Genomic DNA, 14862 nt, shown 5'->3' with positions numbered 1-14862 from the left:
ACTTGTCCCTGGAGGTCAGCGGTGTCATCCCCAGCGATGGCGGGCGGTACCAGTGCATGGCCAGCAACGCCAATGGGGCCTCACGGGCATCCGTCTGGCTCCTGGTGCGAGGTGAGGCACTTCCTACCACTGCTGCTCCCCTCTGCCCCAGACACTGAGTGGTATCGACCCTTTCCGGTATTCTCTGGGCCTTTGGGGAAGAGGATGCTGTGGCCTCCTAGCCAAAGTCTGGTGGTTTTCACTGTTGGGAAGTTCGTCCTAATATCTAGCTTAAATAACTACTGCTGGAGGCCAAGCCCATTTCATTGTTTGGTCTTTTTCCCATGCCATCAAACCCCTCCATTGTTCCCACCTCTCCCGCCCAATGTGTAGGGCAGGGACAGAATACCGTAACCTTGTGGAAGCTCAGAGATCAGATGTGCTTAGCAGAGGCTAGGCAGCCCTGACTAGCGCAGGAGAGAAAAGAGCACCTTCTGGGAGTTTTGATATCTGGGTGTGAACTGGGCATGGTGGCTCACACCTATAATCCCAGCACTTTGGGAGTTCGAGGTGAGAGGATTGCCTGAGCCCACAGGTTCCAGACCAGCCTGGGCAACATGGCGAGACCTCGTCTCTACAATAAATTAAAAAAAAATAGCTGGATGTGGTGGCGCATGCCTGTGGTTCCAACTACTTGGAAGGTTGAGGTGGAAGGATTGCTGGGCCCAGCAGGTCGAGGCTGCGATGGCTGTGAGCGTGCCACTGCACTCCAACCTAGGCGACAGAGTGAGACTCAGACTCAAAAAATAAAAAATTAAAAAGAGCTGGGCATGGCCTCAGGTCTACCCAGGATTTGGACGGACCTTCCTGCAGTTCTTGGGTGGCTGCCCGGAGTGTGTTGAGCAGGATTCTGAGGGCCCATCTGGGTTTTGTGGGAAGGAGATTGACTACTATGTCTGCCATGGGCGTGGGAGGGCTGGGTTGCTGCTTCTAGACGTGCTGGCCGTGAGCTCTGCCTGGTCTGTTGCAGTGTGAGCTTCCAACGGGCCAGGATGGAGCCTAAGTCTGGGGCCACTGGGAGGGCAGGTCTCGGGGTCCGCCTCCAGGTCACAAGACAAGAGCCGACCCCAGCCCTGGCCCAACCTCTCCCCAGGGCTCCCAAGGTGCTCAGCCCGGGGCAGAACTCCAGGGAGCAGGAGGCTCCAGGCTGGGGGGGTGTCGGGAAATCAGCCCCGCTGTGGCTGGGGGGGCCTTGAGTGGCCATCAGGGCTCCTCTGGGTCCCAGGGACGCTGTTCTGTGGGGTCCAGGCCCTTTGCCCTTTGCTTCCGTGTCTCATCCGTCTGTGGCTGTGGGGGGGGAAGGGGCCAGGGCGGGGCCCCTGGCACGGCTGTTCTGACGGGCCCTTCCCTGCCCGTCTGCCGCGGGCCACAGAGGCCCCGCAGGTCAGCATCCATACCAGGTCCCAGCGCTTCTCCCAGGGCGTGGAGGTGAAGGTCAGCTGCACGGCCTCGGGGTACCCCGCGCCCCACATCTCCTGGAGCCGTGACGGCCACGTGCTGCAAGAGGACAGCAGGTGAGGGGCTCGGGACACAGAGTTTGGGGACTGGTGGCAGGTGGACAGGGGCTCCCAGGGATCTCTCTGGGCCTCGGTCTTCACCTGTAAACAGGGAGTAGCATCTGCCGGCCGTGCTTCTGGGTCATTTGAGACTCTGGCCAGATCATTTTGTTTTGTTTGTCTTGCGCCAGAGTCTCACTGTGTTGCCCAGGCTGGAGTGCAGTAGCACGATCATGGCTTACCACAGCCTCGACCTCCTGGGCTTAGGCCATCCTTCCACTTTGGTCTCATGAGTAGCTGAGACTACAGGTGTGCGCCAACACGCCTGGCTAATTTTTTTTATTTTTATTTTTGTAAGGACGAGGTCTCGCTGTGTTTCCCAGGCTGGTCTCAAACTCCTGGGCTCAAGTGAACCTCCTTCCTTGGCCCCCCAGAGTGCTGGGATAACAGGCATGAGCCACCACACCCAGCCGAGCTCACTTTGGAAACTTAACAGTGCCACAACTTGGGCTCAGTGATCAGGAGCTCAGGCTCCAGAATCTGCAGACCTGTGCTCAGGTCCTACCTCTGGCATGCAGGCCGCGTGACCTAGGCAAGTCATTTTACCTGTCTGAGCCTCGTGAATTAAAGGACAACTGGCCGGACAGTGGCTCATGCCTGTAATCCCAGCACTTTGGGAGGCTGAGGCAGGAGGATGGTTTGAGCCCAGGCGTTTGAGACCACCTTAGGCAACATAGCAAGACCTCATCTCTACAGGAAAAGAAAAATTAGCTGGGTGTGGTGGCACGTGTCTGTAGTCCTGGCTACTTGGGAGGCTGAAGCAGGAGGATCGCTTGAGCCCAGGAGGTCGAGGCTGCAGTGAGCTGTGATTGTGCCACTGTACTCCAGCCTGGGCGACAAGAGGGAGACCCTGATTCAAAAAAAAAAAAAGAAAAGGACAACTTACAACACGAAGTGCTTAGCACACAGCCCAGCCTGGAGCAGGCAGCCAGTGCAGAATGACTGTGGCTAGCGGTGTTGTTAATTAACCTGCCCTTTGTGATGGCCAGGCAGCAATGCCTGTGTGACCCAACATGTTTTTACGGCCTGACTCCAGAATCCGCGTGGATGCCCAGGGGACCCTAATCATTCAAGGGGTCGCCCCAGAGGATGCTGGGAATTACAGCTGCCAGGCTGTGAATGAGGTTGGCACGGACCAGGAGACGGTCACCCTCTACTACACAGGTACGGGGTCGCGCATCCCAGGCAGGGAGCCTCCTCCCTCCCCTCCTGCCCGTATCCAGGATCCGTCAAGCCCCTCCTGTGTGCCACACCCTGGGGTGCGAGCAGTGAACACAGCATCCCTGTCTGTCCTATTTGAACGAACAGGCAGCAAACACGCAATGCCATGGGATGCGTTTTGTGGTGAAGCTGCCGTGATCACAGAGCAGGAGGGTGTGGGGGGAAGTGGCTGCCATACCCAGGACCTGGCCAAGGCCTCTTTGCAGAGGTGACCCTTGCCGTAGGGTTTTCTATGGGAACAGGGTCCCGGGCAGAGGGGCAGGAGAGGGCAGCGGCCCGGAGGTGGGAGTGAGCCCGGCCAGGAGCGAGGTGGGGAGGGGGTCTCCCCGCGCCGTGGACGGCCTCGCTCTAGGCCGTTGAGGGCTGGCCCCCAGTTCCCCGTGTTTTCCCCTCACAGACCCACCCTCGGTCTCTGCCGTGAATGCTGTGGTGCTGGTGGCTGCCGGGGAAGAAGCCGTGCTGGCCTGTGAGGTGTCTGGGGTCCCCCCGCCCCGGGTCATCTGGTATCGAGGTACGTTAGGGGAGGCCTGTGGGGAACTGTCCCCCTGGGTACTGAAGGAACAGCTCTTCAGAAGGAGTACAGGGAGTGGGGACACTTGGAAGGTCAGAAGGTCGTCTCTGGGGGGGCTGCCTGGTTCCACAGTCCCTCCCCTTACCCCAGCCAGTGTCAACATGGACGACGGAGGTGTCAGGAGCAGGACTGAGCCAGACCCATATCCAAGTCCTGGGGCTCCTGGGTGACCTTGGGCAGGTGACTTGGTGTCTCTGAGCCAGTTTCCTTATCTGGAAAATGGGGAAGATCAAATATAGGTTGGCTGTATAGGGTTAAGTGAGTTCACGTGTGTAAAGCCTTCACAACAAGCCTGGTGCACACCTGTGCTGTGCTCTTTGTTTTTTCTTTTTGAGTCGGGGGTCTCACTCTGTTGCCCAGGCTGGATGGCAGTGGCACAATCACGGCTCACCGCAGCCTCTACCTCCTGGACTCCGGCGATCCTTCCCCCCAGCCTCCTAAGTAGCTGGGACTACAGGCACGCACCATGGCCAATTTTTTGATTTTTTGTCGAGATGAGGTCTTGCTATATTGCCCAGGCCGGTCTCAAACTCCTGGACTGAAACAATCCTCCCACCTCAGCCTCCCAAAGAGATGGGATTACAGGCGTGAGCTACCGCACCCAACCTGAGCCTGTTTTTATTTTTATTTTACTTTATTTTTGAGTTGGAGTCTCACTCCATCACCCATGCTGGAGTGCAGTGGCATGCTCACAACTTCCCCAGCGTCGACCCTCTGGGCTCTGGCGATCCTTCCTTCTCAGCCTTCCAAGTAGCCGGAACTACAGGCACGTGCTACCACGCCTGGCTAGTTTTTGACTTATTGTAGAGACAAGGTCTTGCCAAGTTGCCCGGGCTGGTCTCGAACCCGTTGGCTCGGGCAATCCACTTGCCTCGGCCTCCCAAAATGCTGTTTTTAAAAGAAAGATTTACAGCGAAATATTATCCCTTCTTAGCAGGGAAGGAAAGTCTGACACACACTGACACTGATGAATCTTGAGAACATTATGCGCAGTGCAATAAGCCAGACACAAAAGGACAGATGCTGGATGATTCCACTTACATGAGGTCCTCAGAGCAGTCAGATTCATAGAGATAGGAAGGAGGATGGTGTTTGCCAGAAGTTTGTGTCTAATGGGGACAGTTTCAGTTTTGCAAGATGGAGAGTTCTGCAGACGGATGGTGGTGATGATTGCACAGCAGTGTGAATGGACTTTATGCCACAGAACTGTATGCTCAAAAACGGTGAGACCAGACACGGTGGCTCACACCTGTAATCCCAGCACTGGGAGGCTGAGGCGAGAGGATCACTTGAGCCCAGGAGTTCAAGACCAGCCTGGACAACATAGCGAGACCTTGTCACTACAGACAATAAAAAAAAATTATCCAAGCATTAGGTGTCCACCTGTAGTCCCAGCTACTTGGAAAGCTGAGGCAGAAGGACTGCCTGAGCCCAGGAGGTAGAGGCTGTGATGAGCCATGATTATGCTACTGTACTTCAGCCTGGGAGATAGAGTGAGACCCCGACTCAAAAAAAAATGGTGAAAGTGGTAAATTTTATGTGATGTGTATTTTGCCACAATACATACAATATAAATTAAGTTAAGTTTAAGAGAGGGCTGAACACGATGGCTCACACCTATAATCCCAGCACTTTGGGAGGTAGAGGCAAGAGAACTGCCTGAGACCAGGGGTTCGAGACCAGCCTGGGCAACTTGGCGAGGCCTCGTCTCTACAATAAATCAGAAAAATTATCTGGGCATGGTGGCTCATTCCTGTAGTTCTAGGTACTTGGAAGACTGAGGTGGAAGAATCGCCTGAGCGCACACTCCAGCTGGGCGACAATGAGACTCCGACTCAAGAAACACACCCACACAAAAATTAAGAGGCGGAGCTCAGAATCAGGAATGTCTGTTAGGCCACAGGGGCATGAGGTGAGGCCTCAGAGAGGTGGGCAGGGGTGGGTGTGGTCACTTCAGGGCCTTCTGGACCCCTCCCAGAGCTGGTCCAAATCTCACTCCGGACCTGGGATAGGGCCCAGGCCTGGAGTTCTTAGCAAGGAGCTGATATATAGGGGGCTGCCCAAGCCCCACCCCTTTTCTCTGTCAGAAAAAGGCTGACAGGGGCTCAGGGAAGACCCAAGCACCCTGCAGGGCTGGACCCCGGGGTCCTGACTCTGCCTTGTAGAGCTGCAGGCCCTGCATCAGGTTTGAGCAGCCCCATACCCTCTGTGGTCCCAAGGGCACAGGCCGATGCTTTTTCCTCTTTGGTCCAGGAAGTCTTGAGATGATCCTGGCCCCTGAGGACTCTGGCTCTGGGATGCTGCGGATCCCGGCGGTGCAGGAGAGGGATGCTGGTGTCTACACCTGCCGAGCTATCAATGAGTTGGGCGACGCCTCTGTGGAGATCCAGCTGGCAGTGGGACGTGAGTGTATACCCTGTTCCCCGCTCCGCTGCCCAGTCCCTTCCCAGCCCTCCACCCTGCCTCTGAGCAAGGAGAGAACTCTGCAACACAGACTTGCCAATGCGGATTTTTACTTTTTTTCTTTTTACAGATGGGGTCTTGCTATGCTGCCCAGGCTGGTCTCAAACTCCTGGGCTCAAGCCATCCTCCTGCCTCAGTCTCCCAAAGTTCTGGGATGACAGGCATGAGCCACCATACCTCACCTGCCAGTGTGGACTTGCACCATGTGGCTTCCAAGCATCTGGGAACCAGGGATGTCGGGAGGGAGAGGAGGTGTGCGTGTTAGCTTTTGCTGGGTGACGAGTTGTCCCAAAACTTTGTGGCTTAAATAAGGAGTATTTATTGTCTCATTGTCTGAGGGTCAGGAGTCTGGGAGTGGCCTGGCTGGGTGATTCTAGTTCAGGCTCCATCGTGAGATTGTAATCTGTTTGTTGGCTGGGTCTGCTGTAATCTGAGGGTTCGACTGGGGCTGAAGGAATCTGCTCCTTCTGCCATATTCTACTGGTCACACAGCCCAACCCTGGTGGGTGTCGGGGGAGGGACTACACAAGGGTGACTCCCAGGAGGCAGGGATCACTGGGCCATCTTGGAGGCTGCCCACTGCAGAGACACTTTGGTTCAAGCTTGAAATGAGGCCTCTTCTCACTGCTGAGACCTGAGTTCCAGGCCCGTCTCTGTCACTTACCGCCTGTGTTCTTTGGTCAGGTCATGGGGACTCAGGCTGGTCACAGTGGCTCATGCCTATAATCCCATCACTTTGGGAGGCCAAGGCGGGAGGATCGCTTGAGGCCAGGAGACCACCCTGGGCAACATAGCAGGACCCTGTCTCTAAAAAAAGAAAAAGGCAGGCCATGGAGGCTCAGTTTTCCTATCTGTAAAATGGGGCTGCCCATACTCCTCTCACGGACTGCTGTGATGATTCAGTGAGATCAGACAGATAATCAGGCAGAGAGCGGCGCCCTTGTGGCTGCTTAATAAATGGAGGGGTGCTTAGCCCCTTGACACAGGCGGGAGTCTGCATTCTTCAGTCGCCAGTGCAAGGCCTTGGCTGGGATTTCCATGATGTCACCATTTCAAGCCTGGGTTCTGGGCACTGGGACTTTGCTCGGAAGCCGTGGGCACAGTGCCTTGGCATACAGAGCCGGGACAGATGGGGCCCTGAGTGTTTGTCGTGGCCATGGTGGGAGAGACAGGTGCTGGGACTTCTAGGGAAGCACAGAGAATCGAGAATGTGCTAGTCTGGACTGATTGGGTCAGGCTGGGCCAGGGCTGTGGCAGGGTAGGGTGGCCCAGGGACTCCACAGGGAGGGCGGCAGGGTCCCGGCTGGAGCAGGCCTGGTGAGGAGGGTCTGGTCTGGGGGGTAGTGGTGTCTCAGGGCTGGGATCCCAGGCCATCATTCATTTGTTCCTCCATTCATTGCTCCCACGCGAGGTCGCCAGGTGGCTGCATGCCAGGCCCTGGGCTGGGGACACAATGGCAGGCGTGACGTGACATCTACCTTTGTGTTGCTCATGGGGTCAAGCAGAGGGACTAGAAGATGGACAGTGAGCATACCCAGAGTACCGGCGGTCTAGAAGGCATCTTCAGGGGCCCAGAGAAGGAGGCTAATCCAACACTGGGGCTGGGTGGGCTTCTTGGAGAAGGTGATGGCTAAATTGAAGCCAGGCCGGGCATGGTGGCTCACACCCGTAATCTCAACAATTTGGGAGGCTAAGGTGGGAGGATCGCTTGAGCCCAGGAGTTCGAGACCAGCCTGGGAAACATAGTGAGACCTCAACTCTACAAAAAATTAAGAAAGTTAGCCAGATGTGGTGGCGTGTGTCTGTCATCCCAGCTACTTGGGAGGCTGAGATGAGAGGATCGCTTGAGTCCAGGAGGTTGAAGCTGTGGTGAGCCATGATCATGCCACTGCACTCCGGCCTGGGCAACAGAGTAAGACCCCTAAAGACTGTGGGGTAAGGCTCTGATAAAGCCACTGTCACTGTTATTAGCCAGAGGTGCTGGGTGAGCTGAGGGGCTCTCCACGGAGAGCCACACCTGGCACTGTGACGAGCACTCTCATCCATCATTCCTCGTCTGATTTCTTTTCAGCAAAGCCTTATTTCTCTGGGCTCCAGGCTGATGTTCTTTGACAGTCTGCCCTTGACCTCTGAGCCGTTTCCCTGGAGGAGGTGGCTGGTTCCCCAGGGGCAGAGTTCCTGGGCCGCTGGTGACCTCCGGCCTTCAGGTCAGGGCAGGGATGGACCATGGCCCGGCATCTGTGGGTCTGGGATGTGCAACCTGGCAGCGGTGGTGGGAAGGGGAATTTCCTGCCCGTCTGGGTGGCAGCTGTGGTCTAGGCTGCCTGGTCAGGCTGGCAGAGTTTGGAAGCCAGTGGCACCATGCCCTCTTCCTGCTGTTGAGCTGGGAGCTGGCTTCCTGGTGGCGTTGGTGCCACAGGCAGGAAGGCGGCCTCCCCTGCCCTGGAAACAAGCGCCCCTGTTTGTGGACCAGCCTGCAGGGGGTGCCACCCTCCAGGCTGGCGTTTGCCGGTCAAGAATCCCGGACCCACGCGCAGGTCTTGCTCTTAGGGGGCTGAGCCTTGCTTTCCTCACCCGTGAAGTGGGAGGGAGAATAACAGAGCCTTCCTCGTGGAGTCCTGGGAGGCTGCATGGCTGTGGCTAGGGCGTGTGTGGAATAAATACTCAGTGCTCCCCCACCCCTGCCACCTGCGCCCAGTCTCCTGTCACCCTAAACTCTGGCCCAAGCGGGTTCTGGAATCCCGCCTTCTTTGGGGACCTCAGGTTAGGGAGAGGGATGGCCACACAGGCCCGCTGAGTCTGTTTTCTGGGCGGGTCCAGGGCAGGGCAATTGAGTCTGGGGGTTTGGCTGTGTTGGGATTCACCCCCCGCAAGAAGATGGAAGAGGTGGGTGCAGCTCTGGCAGTGACAGCAGCCAGCTTGTCCCCAAGCACCTAGGGCAACTCAGACATGCAGCGATTGAGAGCCTGGGCTTTGTATCTGTCAGACCTGGGCTGTGTCCCATTGACTTTGAGCTGTGACCTCGGGCAGGTTCCTTCATTTCTCTGACACTCAGTTTTCTCATCTGTAAAATGGGGCTTGTTAATATCTACTTTATGGGTTTATTGAGATGTGTGTGAAAATCATGGTGCTACAAGCGTAAAGTGCTACTATTGACCCTTATAAGTGAGCTGTCTCTTCTCAGCTGGGTTGTTCAGGACTGTAAAAGGAATGGAGAAGAAGGTGGGCTTCAGAATATCCCAGGAGCCAGGTGTGGTGGCTCATACCTATAATCCCAGTGCCTTGGGAGGCTGAGTTCATGACCAGCCTGGGCAACGTAGTAAGACTTCATCTCTACAAAAAATAAAAAACTAGCTGGGTATGGTGGTACACGGCTGTAGTCCCAGCACTTTGGAAGGCCAAGGTGGGAGGACCACTTGAGGCCAGGAGTTCAGGACCAGCCTGGACAACGTAGCGAGACTTCATCTCTACAAAAAATAAAAAATTAGCTAGGTGTGGTGTTGCACGCCTATAGTCCCAGCTACTTGGGAGGCTGAGGTGGGAAGATTGCTAAGTCCAGGAGGTCGAGGCTGTAGTAAGCTATGATCACACCACTGCACTCCAGCCTGGGCAACAGGGAAAAACTCTGTCTTAAAAAAAAAAAAAAATCCTAGAATCAGGAGACAAAGCAGGCCCATTTGGGGCTAAGGAGAGAAAGGGCTTGACGAGCATTCTGGAAGGGAAAGGAATGGGAGGCCTGCTTGGAGGAGGGGGACCTGGACGGGGTACAGCTCGGGGAGGCAGGCTGTCAGGGTACTCTGCTTGGGGCGAGTGGGGGACGGCAAAGCAGCAGGAACAGTGACCCTGTCTGGGGCAAGCCCAAGCAAAGGCTTTCGGAGATCTGAACTCCGGTGGCGGCCAGGCCCCAGTGAGGAAGGGTGTTGTCTGAGCCGGGGTCCAACCTCGGCTTCCTCCTTGCAGTCAGTTTCCAAGTTGTGTTTATATCTTCCTGGAACTTCCCTAATCCCTGAGGCCAGGAGGGAAATTTCATGTCATGATTTGGATGGATGAGGGAGATTTCTGGAGAGAGGCGGGAAGAACAAAGAGGTGGAGGCTGGGCCATGGCGCCAGACTCGAAGGGTTAAAAAAAAAAAAAGAAGAAGAAAAAGGCCAGGGGTCTCCCTGCTGGATGGGTCTGGGGGCTGAGGCCAGAGGACAGTGCCCTGAGGCTGCAGGGCAAGGGCTCGGACCCCTCTGAGGTTGGAGGGCAGAAAGGAGCTTGAGTTTCTGTTTTGGCAAATAACTTGATTCCTTTTTGCTTCTCCTGATTATAAAGGGAAGACTTGATGCTTAGAAAAAAGATTTGGAAGAAACACTGCAAACTGTTAACCGCAGTAACTGTAGGGAAGGGCCAGGGATTTCGGGTGTGGATTAGAAACATTTCCATCCTTTGTGTATTATTTGAGTTTCTTATAACTCAGGTGACTGGGATGGTGACAACAGTTCAGGCCTGTTGTCTGGGGGTCATTATTAACACAGCCTCTTAGCAGGGTGCGGTGGCTCACACCTGTAATCCCAGCACTTTGGGAGGCCAAGGCAAGAGGATTGCTTGAGCCCAGAGGTTTGTGACCAGCCTGGGCCAAAGGGGAGATTCTGTCTCTACAAAAAAAAAAAAAAAAAAGGAAATTTAGCTGAGTATGGTGGTGCATGCCTGTAGTCCTACTCAGGAGACAGAGGCGGAGAGATTGCTTGAGCCCGGGAGATCAAGGTTGTGGTGAGCTATGATTATACCACTTCAACCTGGGCGACAGAGCGAGACTCAGACTTGAAAAAACCCCACACATTTCTTTCTCTCTTGAGTGGCCCAGTTTGGACCCCAATGTGTAAGGTGACGTTAACGAACAAGTTTTAATCTTGCAGTAGTGTTTTGTACGCTTATTATCAAAAATTGGATTCATGGAGACAAAGTAAAGAAGACCTGTAATTGCCCCACGACATTGGCCCTTTGGAGTGGTGGAAGCAGAAGGGGCAGTCAGCCGAGCCCTCACCCCTCCATCCCACGGCCACCAGCCCAGCTGGCCGTGTTCCCCCTGCAGAGGCAGGCCTGACCAAGGTCAGGGGTTAAGCATATGGGAGGGAAGTCTAGATGCCTCCAAGAGGAAGAAAGTCCTCTAGGGCCCAGGAGGAGGGGATGGGGGAGAGGGAGTCCAAGAGGCAGGGGGCTCACCTCCACTCCTCCTGGCATGCCCCGTCCCAGTAGTGGGTGCCCGGGAGTCCCCTGGAGGGGACTTCCTGGAGGTGGTGCAACCAGCAGTGGGTATGTTGCTCCCCTGTCCGAATGGAGCACAGCCATGCCCCTGAGACCCCATGCAGGGTTACGAAGTCACGAAGTCACCGTCTCTCCAACCAAAGTCTGCTTCCCACGCCTCGTCCCGAGAGCCCTGCAGGCATAAACCCCGTTAAGCTCAGACTGGCCCTGAGCTCTGGACAGGAGTCAGCCCCCACGTTCACGAAGGCGAGGGTGGAAGAGGGGAGTTCCAGCAACGGGAGGGGTGGGGAGGGAGGCTGTCCCCTGGGGCACAGCAGGTCCAGCCGCCGGACGTCGCTGACCCCCTCACCTCCCCGCAGATGCGCCCCGGCTGACGGAGCCGCCTCGGGATGTCACTGTGGAGCTGGGAAGGAGCGCCCTCCTGGCGTGTCGGGCCATAGGCCGCCCGCCCCCGACGGTCACCTGGCGCCGTGGAGATGGCCAGCCACTGGGGTCCAGTCGGGGGCCCGCTCGGGACCGTGGGACTCAGCAGCCGGATTCAGGAGTGCTGTTCTTTGAAAGTAAGGGGCTGGGGCTGGGCAGGGTGGGCGGGGAGAAAGCATGGGTTCCGACACCCTAGACCCCCAGGCTGATGGCTGGGAGCAAGACCCTGACACCCCAGCCCTGACCACAGTGCAGCCTGACGCAGGTAACCCTGGCCAAGTGAGTCCACTGCTCCGAGCCTGGTCATGCCCATGAGCATGACAAAGCCTGCTACCCGCGGTGACTAACTGGTTCATATTACAGGGCTGTGTGTGTGTAACATGCAGAAAGCATGTAGCACAGCTCCTGACAGGGCCACTTGCTATGTATATGGATGCCGCCATCATTACCATAATTAGTATGGTGGCTGTTGCCATTTACTCTGGGCTGGGCTTGATGGGAGCACTTTGTGTCACCTCATCGACCCCTCTTCATCACACTACAAGGTACAGGTATTGTCAGGCGTGGTGGCTCACGCCTGTAATCCCAGCACTTTGGGAGGCCGAAGTGAGAGGATCGCTTGTGCCCAGGAGTTTAAGACCAGCCTGGGCAACATAGCGAGACCTCACCTCTACAATACATCAAAAAATTAGCCGATCATGGTGTGTGCTTGTCATCCCAGCTACATGGAAGGCTGAGGTGGGAGGATCGCCTGAGCCCAGGAGGTCGAGGCTGCGGTGAGCCATGATTGTGCCACCGCATTCCAGCCTGGGCCACAGAGCGAGACCTTGACTCAAAAAACAAAAAAAACATAATGTACGTAGGAGAATGCCAGTGAGTTCACCTAATTTTTAAAAAGGTGCAGGCATCGATCAGTTATCCCCATGCAGTCGTCTCGTCCCTCCAAGGTCCAACTGTGCCCGATCCTCTCCTCTCCGCCGTCTCAGCTGCAGGGCCAGGTCGTGCCCAGGGCTCTCTCTGCACCTGGCAGCTGGAGTCTGTGGGGGCTGCCGCCATGGTGTGCCCTGGCAGTCACACCCGCCTCCTTCCCGCCCTCAGGTGTGGCCCCTGAAGACCAGGCCCCCTATGTCTGCGAAGCTCGAAACGTCTTTGGCAAAGTCCAGGCCGAGGCCCGGCTCATCGTCACTGGACACGGTTTGCGGGTGGATCAGAGGGTCGTGGGAGGGGGGAGGTGGTGCCTCCTAGGGCACAACCGGGCCACGGGCTCCCCCAGGGAGGCCGCTCCTGGCCACCAGGACAGATGTGTCCATGGCCATGTTCTCCAGGAGCTGCGTCTGCGCTGTCCCAGGCTTCCTGGGCACTGTCCCGGGGTCCTTTGACTCTTCAGGATTCTCCATTCTGATGTCCCTGTGGGCACTCTGGGAGGGAGAGAGGGCGTGATGGCCCCTGTCCCTCAGATGGCCATCTGCAGGGAACCTGTTGTGGCTGACACCATTTCCTCTCCCCTCAGCCCCACCCCAGATCGCCAGCAGCGCCTCCACCGTCCGGGTCCTGGAGGGACAGCCCGTGTCCCTGCCCTGTGTTGTCTTGGCCGGGCGGCCCCTTCCAGAGAGGCGCTGGCTTAAGGACGGCCTGTCTGTGAGTGCTGGGCTTCTGGGTGCTGCTGGTGGTGGCCCGGGGAAGGAGGGGTCTGTCACATCCATGCTTGGTCTCTGCTTTGCCAGTGCCCTGTTTCTCTCTCTTTTATTTTGAGTCAGGGTCTCGCTCTGTCACCCAGGCTGGAGTGCAGTGACACAATCACAGCTCACCACAGCCTCCACCTCCTGAGCTCAGGCGATCCTCCCACCTCAGCTTCCTGAGTAACTGGAATGACAGGCGTGCACCACCACACCTGGATAATTATTTTATTTTTTTTAAGACAAAGTCTCGCTATGTTCCCCAGGCTGGTCTCGAATTCCTGGGCTCAAGCAATCCTCTTGCCTCGGCCTCCCAGAGTGCTGGGATTACAGGTGTGAGCCACCACACCTGGCCAATTCTTTCTTTACCTCTTCCTTTTCCTCAATTATTTTGCCTTGTTTTCAGACACACCAGGGGTCCCTGTGCCCTGGAGGCTGCAAAAAGGTGCCCTCCTATTAATTTAAGGTGCCAGCAGGTGGGGACTTTAGGGCGGCGGTGGCAGGAGTGTGAGGTGAGAGGTTTCCTGGAGGATGACTCCTTGAGCAGACCTGATGCGCATGTGGGACAGAGTGGATTTGGACCTTCTCCACACCAGGCCGGGGAGAGGCCAGTCACACCGAGCCTCTTTGCTCCGTGGGGCATTGGTGGAATGTCACCCACCCCCAGCTGGGCAGGGAGAGACACCCCTTCACCTCACTCAGCCCCGAAGGGCCTGGGCCCAGGCAGGCTAGGAGCCTCTCTGGGATCCTGAGGGTGGGACGTGCCGTCGACTCCCAGGCTGAGAGGGTTTCTTGGGCCCCTCTCCACGGTGGGCTGGTGGGATGTCTGCACAGAAGCTGCCCTAGGCCCAATTCCAGGGTCGTGCCCCCTCACGCCACGCTGGTCCTGCTGGGTCAGAACTGAAAAGGGCCCAATGGCCTCTATTTCCTCTGGTCACGAGGCTCTGTTCGTCCCCACGGGGTGTCCCTGTTCTCCGTGGCCTTGGGTAGAAGAGCTGTCCCTAGGAACCCTGGCCCCGACTCACCGACGGCTCTGGCCTCCACCTCACATTCCCAGGAGAGGCTTCCCCGGGCCCAGCTTGAGTCAGGCCGAGGGAGAGGTGGGGTCGGAGGGTCAGGGGGTCCAGCCCTCCTAGTCCTGCAGGGCCTGGGGGACCTGTGTAGGGCACATGGGGGTGACTCAGAGCTCCTCGGCCTCCTCTGAAGTCCTGGCCTCTCAGTCCTGCCTGTGAGCAGAGGAGTTTCCCGAGGATTCCCTCTCGGCGGCCCCCAACTGGGGTCCGTGGCCAAGCGGCTGCCTCCTCCCACCCCCAGCTCCTGCCTGGCAGCCGACATTCCATCCGAGCCGATGGCAGCCTCCACCTCGACCGGGCGCTGCAGGAGGATGCAGGGAGGTACAGTTGTGTGGTCACTAACGCGGCCGGCTCTCAACATCGTGACGTGAAGCTGGTTGTCCAGGGTAAGTCCTGGGGCCCCAAGGTGGTGGGTGGGGTAGGGTGGGGGACAGGATGGGGCTTGGGGAGAGGCATGGGGGAACTTGATCTTTTCTTTTTTTGAGTTGGAGTCTTACTCTGTCGTCCAGGCTGGAGTACAGTGGCACGCTCATGGCCACCGCAGCCTCAACCTGCTGGGCTCTGGCGATCCTTCTGCCTCAGCCTTCCAAGT

General features: G+C 56.9%; 1 protein-coding gene across 1 annotated transcript in view; it reads left to right on the top strand.

Annotated features, from left to right (window-relative positions):
- The window catches only part of HMCN2 (hemicentin 2), a 141516-nt gene that overhangs the window by 22284 nt on the left and 104370 nt on the right, over window positions 1–14862 (top strand). The window contains exons 10-18 of the mRNA XM_021713744.1: window positions 3–111; window positions 1412–1553; window positions 2632–2759; window positions 3214–3327; window positions 5641–5790; window positions 11458–11658; window positions 12620–12715; window positions 13032–13159; window positions 14512–14656. Coding sequence (XP_021569419.1) covers window positions 3–111; window positions 1412–1553; window positions 2632–2759; window positions 3214–3327; window positions 5641–5790; window positions 11458–11658; window positions 12620–12715; window positions 13032–13159; window positions 14512–14656 — 1213 coding nt within the window. The remainder of the gene's footprint in view (window positions 1–2; window positions 112–1411; window positions 1554–2631; window positions 2760–3213; window positions 3328–5640; window positions 5791–11457; window positions 11659–12619; window positions 12716–13031; window positions 13160–14511; window positions 14657–14862) is intronic.

The sequence above is a fragment of the Carlito syrichta genome, unplaced genomic scaffold (genome assembly GCF_000164805.1).
Source record: "Carlito syrichta isolate Samal-C Ts95f unplaced genomic scaffold, Tarsius_syrichta-2.0.1 Scaffold304709, whole genome shotgun sequence".
Classification (NCBI taxonomy): Eukaryota; Metazoa; Chordata; class Mammalia; order Primates; family Tarsiidae; genus Carlito; species Carlito syrichta.
This window is presented reverse-complemented; position numbering and strand designations above follow the sequence as displayed.